An 11,336-nucleotide genomic window follows, 5' to 3' on the forward strand; every position below is an offset into this window, starting at 1 on the left:
ACACACACACATACATGAAGAGGTCTGTTGTAAGAATAGGGTGCGTATGCCGTACCTGCACTCACACACACATACACGAAGAGGTCTGTTGTAAGAATCAGGTGCGTATGCCGTACCTGCACTCACACACACACACATACATGAAGAGGTCTGTTGTGAGGGGTTGGCACATGTCATTATGGAGACTGACAAGCCCCAAGGGTCTGCAGGATGCATTGCCCAGCTGCATGGCCAACGTTGTCAGTTCCAGTTTGAATGCCAACCGGCTCAAGACCTAAGGAGAGCGCATGTTTCAGTTCAACTGTGAAGGCACATAAAGCCCACAGTGTCTCAGCGTGAAGGCAGTCAGGAGGAGTGCCTCTGACTCATGGGAGGATCAGCTCTTCTGTGCTGTTCAGGCCTTCAGCTGATTGAGTGAGGCCCACCCACATCCAGGAGAGGTTGTGCCGTGCACAGTGCATTGATGTGCATGTTAATCTATCCAGAAACAACTCACAGACACACCCAGAGTAATGTGTCACCAGATGTCTAGCACCCTGTGGCCCAGCCAAGATGACACAAAATTAACCATCACAAGGTCCTTGACAAAGATTTAGCTCCTGACATTCCAGCAGGTGCTGGGCTCTGCAGCAGTGTCTGAATTCAACAGGCAAAGCAGTCCTCCTAACCCCCAACCTTCACACAAAGCTCTCCAGTCTCTGCTCACCCCATTTACCGACATCTTCACCTCCAGGAGAAGAACTGGGCGTGTTAAGTTTTTCAGGAGCATGTCATAGGGTCACTCCTGGCACAGCTGCCTCCCAGAGCCACTCTCATATGGGGACCGAGCGTATTCGGGGCATTTACACTTTCTTAAGTGTATTCAAGTAGGTCTTGGAGAACCTTAACCCTAGGCAATCGTTTATTCACCAGGGAAAAGGTACTGAGACACACATGCATGCACACATTATATACACATGCACACACATGCATGCACACACATGACAACACGTCATGTACACATATGTATACATGTATGTAAACGTAATATAACACGTGTGAATGCATGCATGTACACTCAATATGTAGACATACATTTACACACATACATATCTACAATATGAATAAAACAGTCACCAAAATAAGCATGACCTTTCCTCTTCTAGCAACAGAACCCAAATAATTTTTTTTTTATTTTTATTTTAAAAATGCTGGTAACAGCTATAAAAGAAACAAATAGGGTTGTAAGATAGAATATCAGCAGTGGAATGGAGGTCTGAGAAGGCCTCTCCCTGGAGGTGATATTGAAACTGTCATGTGGCACGAGAGAAGGACACAACCACACAGAGGATGGCAGGGAAGCAGGTCTCAGGCAGCGAGAAGGATGCCTGCAGCACTAGCAGGGCAGCTCAGCGTATCAGAAAAGGAAGGAAGCCCCGACGGACAGAAGCATCCTGAGCAGCGGGAGGGCTGGCAGGGACGGGCATAGCTGGCAGCGGCTTCATCCCAGACCATGGGGTGGGGAACAGGCCAGCTTTCCAGTTTTAAAAAACCCACCTTGGTGGTGTGTTCACAATGAATTGGTGGGGACAAATGTGGGGGAAACCACTGAGGTCATCCAGGCAGGAAACTGGTGGTTTCGATGAAGGTTTTGTCAGTGGAGTTGGAGACGAGTTGGTAGGTTTGGTTGCATTTTGGAAGTGGTGCTCAGATGAGGGAGAGGAGAGCAAGGATTCTGATACTGCTCCCAGTGGGCTCCTGAGTGAGCAGGAGTGCCATTTGCCAAGCCAGAAAGAGCTAAGGAAGAGCGTGCTTGGAGGAAGCTTCAGATTTCCATTGATAATGTGGTAGACTGAGATTCCTGGGAGTTACTCAGTATTCACATCTGGTCACAGAGGAGATATTTGAGCTGGAGATTGGCGTCTGGAAGGCATTCGGTAGAAATGATATTTGAAGCCATGGGCACAAACTAGACAGTACAGACAGAAAAGATAAAAAGCGCCCACACCTAAGACCTAAGAAGCTGTAACACGCAGAAGAGAGCCAGTTGTGCCCTCAGCAAGCAGGGCGTTCATTCGCTCTGTGCCCACACCCCGTGCCACCCACCATGTTCTGACTCCAGTTGTCACCTGGCGAGCAGGAGGTTCATCTGCTCTATGCCCTCAGCGAGCAGGGCGTTCATTTGCTCTATGCCCACACCCCATACTACCCCCCGTGTTCTGACTCCAGTTGTCACACTCTGGGCATACGGAAACCAGCTGAACAGACGTTCAGAGCCACTGGTGTTAGCCCGGCGGGTGCACATTGGGTGGGAGTCCCTCTGGGCCTGCCTCCTTCCTCACTGCAGCACCCAGGGCAGTAGGTTCTCCCTCAGGCAGCCTGTCTCAGCCAACCGGGCTCACCTGCTGCTCTCTCAGCCTGGCTGTGCTCACCTGGACCACCGCAACCTCCTGCTGGCTGGTCATGCTCGCACACTGGCCCCTCATTCCCTCTTCTTAAGGTAGGCCTCACAGCACTCCCCTGCTTAAAACACCTCAGTTCCTTCTGATTTGTCTTAAAAATAAAGGAAAAATCAATGTATAAGTTAAGCCCTGGGGTACAAAGAATTTTGAGTGTTATTGACCAATGAACTCAGGAGTTCGCTTTTTGAATGATTATTGAGATGAATTGCAGGTTTAGTTTTTATACATACCTTTAATTCTTTCAAGACAAAAATGTATTTCTACAAAGAAAAAAATGATAAAAGCTGCATAGTTTAATATAAAATTTAAAAATGGAAACTAGAGTTTGAAGGATGTTTGCCTGTTTCTGTGCTGCCCAGTTTTTTGTCAGGTGTGTCGGATAGTTCTGTTGAAAACGCCCAACAGTCCTAACCCATATTTTACTTACATTGAGATGTTCATTATATAAACTAACCCTACATGCAGTTTTTATAGCTTATACAGAAATAAATATATATACAATGCACATAACATTGCTTGCATTGTAAAATTAAAGTCAATATCATGATAATTTATAATGCAAGTGTTCTTGACTTCAAAGGTCTTTTGACTTGTCGTGCATTAACCAATAATGGATGAGCGTTTTAACCTTAAAGATTAACTTTTGCATTATGTCAGTGAAGTGTCAGAATTTTATCTTACATTGTATAATTGTGTTAATGCTTCTTTATTTAGAAAGCTTCCTAGGCTTGTCCTTCTAGGGTGTTTTATATAATAATATTTAGGTAGAAAATTTGTGAATAAAAAGTGCGCTGAAATCCAATTGAACAGGTTTCTCTTTTAGTCCATATAAAGTAGTTTTCCATACATTAAGGAGAAAGAGACATCGGAAAAAAACATGCGTTATATCAGTAAGCCAACAAAAATTAATTCTAAAATGATAGAATGTATTTTATCCTAAATTACACTGAAAATCTCTGAAGGAAGAGCCATAGTTTACAGTATTTAAAAATAGAATGACAGATTTCAGAGTTTAGGCTTCCTTTGGTTTCTTTACTAGCTAATGAGAAATGATGCTGACAGTGTTCTCATGGCTGTGATGCTTGGTGGTTGAACCATACAACGTTGCTGAAAATGGTAGATGAAATTCACCTATAAAATTGGTAGTTTCAGCATAACTCTTAGATTAATTTGTGGGAATTGTACTTAAAGGTTCTAGAAAGATAAATAACTTTTCATTGGGATAAGAAAGGTTTTCTAATTAATCATTCTTTAATCAGAAACATAGATTATGTCTTAAGCATTTCTTTTAATCAAGTTATAATCATATTTAATGTTCTCTTTATGTACAAGTGCTAAAGCATTTCTTATTCTTATAAATTATTTCTAATACGTTTTATTTTGTTTTTTAATTTTTAAGACTGCTGAGAAGTCAGGTCAGATTGAAAGATCAAAGAATGTGAGGCAAAGACAGAATGATTTTAAGGTGAGTGAGGGGTAATAACTATGTCGGCTTCTTCAAAGGTTAGGGTTTCTCCTTTCTCAGTTTGTATTCAAGACATCCGTTATTGCCCAGGCAGCATCTTTTAGTTAATGTAACTCAATTAATTACATTTGAATGCAGTTATGCTTGTTCCTGGTTTTCTAGAAAATGATCCAGGAAGTCATGCACTCCCTGGTGAAGCTGGCCCGTGGAGCCCTGCTGCCCCTCAGCATCCGGGATGGGGAAGCCAAGCAGTACGGAGGCTGGGAGGTGAAGGGCGAGCTCTCCGGGCAGTGGCTCGCTCACGCCGTCCAGACCGTAAGGTGAATGCGGACACATTCTCAGAGAAAGGGGAACCTTTTTTTTTTTTAACTTTTTGGAAAGAAAATACTCAGTATGGAATATTTTTAATACGTTCAGTAAAGAAGAAATTCTTCTTTTCCTTCTCTTTGTCCTTTTGCCTCCACTGTTTCCTGTTCGTCATCTGACAGCTAAGTTCCTCACTCTTCCTGGTTTTTATGTTGGACAAGAATGTTCTTCTGTTTATGCATCTTCTCCGTTGTTTAACTCAGGATTATTCTTATAGTACAATCCCTGCTGTGTTCTGTTTCTGTTTTCAGCCTCATGCTGTAGCCTGAAAGCTCCATGAGGAATTATTATACAGTGAACGTGATGCTAGGAATTGCTTTGCCATCCCACTCTGCTCACTTTTGTTTGGATGTGTGTGTTCGCAGACTTACTCATGAATCGTTGACTGCCCTTGAAATTCCTAATGACCTGTTACAGACCATCCAGGATCTCATTTTGGATCTCCGAGTACGTTGCGTAATGGTCACGTTGCAGCACACAGCGGAAGGTGTGTTCAGATAAATTGGTGATGTTTACTGTACAACAGTTACCTGAATGTGCTACCTCCTTTCAGTTTCCAAATCCTTGAAAACTAGGGAAAATTATTCTTCTGGAAATTTGAATATATTAATTCATCTTATTTCTAGCTGCTGAATGGAGTGTTTCTTCTTTTTGTGATGTGTTTTCAAATCAGTTTAGTTGACAATTAAGAGCATGCAGAAACTAAGATGGATACACTTGAAAACGTTTAAAGATATAAGAACATCCTGATGATAAATGTTAAGTAGAAAACATAGGGTCTAAAATGTACATAAAGTCTGATCTAAGTTTTGAAAATACATGGATGTATGTTTTAAAATTTTAATTTGTAGAAATCAGTGTTTAGTCAAAGGACACCCTGTTAGTGTTGGTTCTCTGGATTCTAGAAATCATAGATGAGTCTTGTTTTCTTTATACTTTTTAAATTTTTCAGACTTTTCTACATAAAATCATAAAAAAAAAGGTTTTCTTTACAGAGCAACCTTTTGGTTATTAAATATTTTCAAAAATAGTCGAGAATATTGCTAAAATGGCACAGGCCATTACTGTCTACTACCAGGCTTTTTCGGTAGGAAGCTTACACCGCTGCAGAATTGGTGGGTGACACTGTGTAAACGGGAAGGGAATGGAGCCCTGGTGAGAGGCTGGATATTCCCCTCTCAGTTTATTACCTCCTCCTCACCTAGGAACCTGAGCCTGCCCAGCGCTGAAGGTTTGAGCAGGTGGCATTCCCTTAGCCAACTGAGAATCATATTGCCCCTGTCAGGAATGCATAGGATTCAAAAAACATCCAAATTATTCATCAGAAAGTTTAGGAAAAAAAATACTGTATGACTTACTTTGTACATGTCTAGTGTTGTGAAGAATCCTGAATAAGTAGTAAATCATTGTCTCAAGTTGTCATTAAATCTAACCTAGAATTCCCCAAATTGGGCTATGCAGTAAAAACTGTTATTTACATTAATATCTTATTAGAATAATCCAGTGAACAATAAGTACTTAAATCTTCAAGTCTACCAAAATTATATTCTTTGCCTACTTTGTTTTTACAAACCTATTATGTAAAACAATTAAAAACCATAACCTGTATAAATTTTTAATCTGTATAGAATGTACTGAAATTAATATAATAAAATGTATTTGTGTGCTTCTTTTCATATAGAAATAAAGAGATTAGCTGAAAAAGAAGACTGGATTGTTGATAATGAAGGACTGACTTCTCTAGTAAGTTTAAATTATTTTCAGTTATTAGTCATTAGTGTGTATTTAAAATAAATGGTTTATCATATTAATAGGGAAGCATATGCTCTGTATGTTGCAGCTCTAAATAGAAATAAATATAAGCTTCTTAAAGTTTTTCTTCTCAGAGACATTTTTGCTTAACACTAACCATAAATATTAAAAAATTAATGAAAATAGTGGGTTTCTTTTAGAGTTGACCTTTTTCATCCTGTATAACTTACTATTTTTGTTTGAATTACTTTTTTAAAAACAGAGTATGCTTAATTCTGAATTACTCAGCAACTTGAGCTTTTCAGAAAAGCAGGATAGAAGAGATGATGCTGCTGGGCACTGAAGCCAAAACAAACCAAACAAACAAAAACAACCACCACAGACCACTACAGATACATTCTCAGGCCCGGCAGCCAACTGTCACCTGTTTCTAGAATCTTCATCTTTTCAGCTGGGACTTTGAGGTTTGAAAATCATCTTCATGATTTCACGGGTTTTCACACTTGTCTTACGGGTGCTCCCTCGCGGTCCTGTGGGTAGCTGTGCCCGTGAGGATGGCTAGGCAGCAGCCAAAACATCCCAGTGGCTTTCACCAGGGAGGGACTTCTGTCTCTCACAGCAGCCTGGCAGCGTGGTCATGCAGTGTCCTGGGCTGCCTCCGTCCTTCTTCCCCGTGACCCTTCACACTGCCTCCTACTCAGGCTGGCCTCATGGTCGCTCGTGGCCTGGCTGCTGTCAGGAAGAAAGTCCAGTCCCCTCCCAGGAGCCATAGCTTACAATGCCTCTCCATCTAATTGGTCGGAACACATTCCATGCCTGTGCCTGTCAGCAATAGAGGCTGGGAGAGCACGTGGCTGCTCCTGTTTTCTGTCTTACCTTATTAAGAAAAAAGGATAGATCAGGCGCAGTGGCTCACACCTGTAATTCCAGCACTTTGGGAGGCCGACACGGGCAGATCATGAGGTCAAGAGATCGAGACCATCCTGGCCAACATGCTGAAACCCCGTCTCTACTAAAAATACAAAATTTTGCTGGGCGAGGTGGCGCACGCCCACAGTCTTAGCTACTCAGGAAGCTGAGGCAGGAGAATCACTTGAACCCGGGAGGCGGAGCTTGCAGTGAGCTGAGATCCGGCCACTGCACTCCAGCCTGGGCGACAGAGCGAGACTCCGTCTCAGAAAAAAAAGAAAAGAAGGAGAAGAAGAAAAGAAGAAGAAGAAATAGCAATTCTAGGAGGCAACTAGCAGTTTCTGCCTCAGATAAGGAAACTAGAATGAATGGTCTTGACTTGCCCAGATTTACAAACCAGTGATGAGTCAGGTTGTCAGGTAACAATGATCCTGCATAGTATTTTTAAATTCCCTTGAATTTCTGTATAGTTGTCCCTTGGTATCCTCAGCACAGGCTGGTTCCAAACCCCTTCATGATACCAAGATCTGAGGATTCTCAAGCCCCTAAAAGTTGGCTTTTGATATCCTTGGACTCCCTATCCAGTCAGTTCCACCACTGGTGAAATTCACAGATGCAGAACCTGGGGCATGAAGGGCCAACTGTACTTCTCATGAACCGTCTTCTGGGGGCTGGGGAATTTTTGCTTATTCTATTCCTCCAAAGTTCAAGGTCCTATCTTAAGTTAATATAAATATGTCATTGTACCTTACTTTATATATAACCAGGTGATTTAGAAAAGCAATGCTTACTAACAATGTTTTGCAAATTAAATCATGCTTAAAATGAGTTAGGGAAGTTTATATTTCTGATAAGTCAATTATCATTCTATTTTAAATGCTTCATATTTTATAAAAATATTTTAATTAGGCTGGGCTCTGTGGCTCATGCCTGTAATCCCAGCACTTTGGGAAGCTCAGGTGGGTGGATCTCCTGAGGTCAGGAGTTCGAGACCAGCCTGACCAACATGGTAAAACCCCGTCTCTACTAAAACAAAAATTAGGCAGGCATGGTGGTACATGCCTGTAATCCCAGATACTCGGGAGGCTGAGACAGGAGAATCACTTGAACCCTGGAGGCGGAGGTTTCAGTGAGCCGAGACTGTACCCTTGTACTCCAGCCTGGGCGACAAGAGCAAAACTTCCATCTCAAACTATAAAAGAAAGAAAATTTTAATCGATCGGGTTTCTACTTGTCACAATTATTTGTATTTAAAGAGCAACTAGTCTGTAGTTAATTCTCCCTCACACTAAATCTCTAGAGAAAGGTATGGACCTGCGCCACCTGCACAAAAAGACAGAATGTAAGCCATGTCCACTTTTTATATTGACTTCGTGGGAAATAATAATATTTGGATAGGTTGCATTAAATAGATTATATGAAAATTGACTTTATGAGTTTATTTTTAAAAAGCTTTTAAAAATGTGATTACTGGAAAATCTAAAATTTCTTACATGGCTTATGTTTGTGGCTCACATTCTACACCTATTGGGCAGCACTGGTATGAAGGGGAAATTTATTGCACTTGATTTGGAATCGAACCTAGTTCAATCCTAAGGAAGCCATGTGGTCTGTCTGACCCTAGAGTCTTAGTTTGTAAACAAGGAGCAGAACCCGTCTTCACAGTGATGTGGGTGGGATACAGTGATGTCCTGTGGACCAAAGCACCTGGTAAACTGCAAAGCTCTGAACAAACATAAAGGATTTTTATTTGTTAAATTAATACTTGTGATCACTGGGGCTACTATGATAATAATACATTCAGTTTACTATTTTCAGAGCTCTTTTATACAAACCTATCCTAATTATCACCGCAAGCTTGAAGACAGGCCAGAAGGGATCACTGGGCTACCGTCCACTGAGTCACTTGCCCAGGAGGAAACAGGTGCAGGCAGGTTAGACACACCTGCCTCAAGTCAGTTATGCGCAAATGGAAAAAGATTGTGTGTTCAGTTTGAGAAAGCAGAGTCTGCTGTCAAGGTCCTATGCCTCATTCTTAAAATCTGCCATATATTCAGTAACTCTGAGCCATAAAACAGGGATTGGCTTCAGGTCCTTCTCCAGGGCAGTGCCTCAGGTACACGTGGTCAGCTAGTGTGCACTTCCCTGGAAGCCTCAGGACCTCGTTTGCCTGGTTGTTGTACATCAGCTTCTGTGAAGATGCTCTGAAATAGTTACTTTAGAAGCTTCTTTGTAGTTGATTTTTTAACTTTATCCTAGTGCAACTGCAACCATAAAATAACTAATTTCACATTTGATCTCTCACACAAGCCATATAACTATCTGCAGGGACGAAAGAACGGACCCCCAGTGCACCTTGCGAATGAGTGAGCCCTAGGAAATAGCACGTCTAGAGTCAGCGAAGACGTGGTCTAGCCAGAGGTCCTTGACGACATGTCCTACCACGACAGACCTGATAACACTGAGTCTGTTTTAGCTATTCTGCATGGACCTCTTAAGAGGAAAGGTGAATCAATGCTTAGAGCACAAGTCTAGATTCCAGCTTGGAGTATTAGTATTTTAACCCGGCTTGTATATAAAATTCTTAGACTTTGAACATGACTTAAGTTGTATAACCCTAACCTCTTATCACATACCAATATAAGAAAATGTATATTTTCTTAAGATTTCCGTAGTGCCAGTCCCATTTGTTTGAGACCAGAAAACTTTTTCTTTCCTTGTGCCTGGGGTAGGAAAATGCTGCTTATCCCATTAAGTACACCAGGGTCAAGCACTGCCTCACTATGACTGTCCCCCGGCTGAGGCACTCTCTGAATAGAGCTTCAGAGCTCTGAAACAGCTCACTCGAAAGCATCCTGTTTTCTTATGTTGAAAATGGTTTCTGCCTTTTTTCAATTTGGATAATTCTGAGATTCTGAGAATTTTCTTCTTTCAGAAGAACTGGAATGATTTGTGATAACTTTTGACAGTTATCTAAATTGGATGACTCACTGACAATACACAGAGATAGGACTATTTCTTTCCTTTGAGAAAAAAGAAATAGTGAACGTGTAGACTATCACCTACTCCCAGTTCAACCGAAAGCACTCATTGAACTTTCTAGTATTCTGTTTCTACTTATTATATTAGTATGGGTATAAAAATAAAATTAATAAGAAAGTTGAGTCCAAATTATAATAGAAGATATCTAAACAACCACACATGAACATCAACATACTTACTTTTTGTTTAATTTTTAATTTTTTTGAGCCGGAGTCTCGCTCTGTTGCCCAGGCTGGAGTGCAGTGGCATGATCTTGGCTCACTGCAACATCCACCTCCCTGGTTCAAGCGATTCTCCTGCCTCAGCCTCCCGAGTAGCTAGGACTACAGGCACCCACCACACCCAGCTAATTTTTTGTATTTTTAGTGGAGACGGGGTTTCATCATGTTGGCCAGGCTGGTCTTGAACTTCTGACCTCAAGCAATCCACCCATCTCAGCCTCCCAAAGTGCTGGGATTACAGGTGTGAGCCACCGCACCTGGCCAAACATGAACATGTAATGGCCCGAGGTTGAATCTCAGATTCGATTGTCAATATTGTAGCAATATTTATCATTGTAACATCTTAAGTTGCCTTCTGAGGTGGGTAGGTTAGATGAGTAAGGTCACTAACCTAACAAACATTTTACCTCTTTAAATGCTTTCTGTGCAGTTGGTATTTCATCCTCTACTTCTTATTTTATTACTGTTTTTGTACTTTCACTTTTAAGTATTCTTTATAATGCCCTCTGGTGGTTTCCAAGTGCAGTCATGACGTTAAAGCTGAGGCACACTGTTCTAGCTTTCATGAAGTCTGGATTCCTTTCCATAAGAAAATAAACTTGTCTTTTAAAAGATGTATGTAGATGTCATTTCCTTTCTTCTCTTCAGTTTTCTTCCCAAACTCTTTTAAAAATTAATGCATGTGTTGAAGAGAGGCTCTCGCTCCCAGTGCTTTGCACACAGCTGCTTGGTTGAGCCTTGCGCCTTCCGTGTCTCGCTCCGGATGAAACCCGGCCCCACCCATCTCTCGAGACCTGCGCTCAGGTTCGGTGGCTGCGACACACAACCTTCCTGCGGTCCTGCTTTCCCAGTGGTTTCCTGCCCACCCTGCGGGCTCTGTACACTGTCCTCTGAGAACTTGCTCCTCTCCTTCCCTGTTCCTCCAAAGGGCTGGTCCCCCTTGCCCTTCTCGTCTCAGCGTCAATGTTCTCACAGTCTTGGGGGCCTTCTGTGACCATCCTATTTAAAGCAGACCCCCCCATCATGATTGTTCTCTGAGTTCTCCTTCTTTTCTGTTCTTTTTTTTTTGAGACGGTCTCACTCTGTCACCCAGGCTGGAGTGCAGTGGCGTGATCTCAGCTCACTGCAACCTCCGCCTCC

The 11,336-nt window shown here is 42.0% G+C and overlaps 1 protein-coding gene across 1 annotated transcript in view; it reads left to right on the forward strand.

Annotated features, from left to right (window-relative positions):
- EXOC2 (exocyst complex component 2) overlaps positions 1-11,336 on the forward strand; it is a 200,465-nt gene that overhangs the window by 126,134 nt on the left and 62,995 nt on the right. The window contains exons 15-18 of the mRNA XM_011955129.1: positions 3,841-3,906; positions 4,069-4,226; positions 4,638-4,759; positions 5,954-6,015. Coding sequence (XP_011810519.1) covers positions 3,841-3,906; positions 4,069-4,226; positions 4,638-4,759; positions 5,954-6,015 — 408 coding nt within the window. The remainder of the gene's footprint in view (positions 1-3,840; positions 3,907-4,068; positions 4,227-4,637; positions 4,760-5,953; positions 6,016-11,336) is intronic.

The sequence above is a fragment of the Colobus angolensis genome, unplaced genomic scaffold, assembly GCF_000951035.1.
Source record: "Colobus angolensis palliatus isolate OR3802 unplaced genomic scaffold, Cang.pa_1.0 Scaffold396, whole genome shotgun sequence".
NCBI lineage: Eukaryota > Metazoa > Chordata > Mammalia > Primates > Cercopithecidae > Colobus > Colobus angolensis.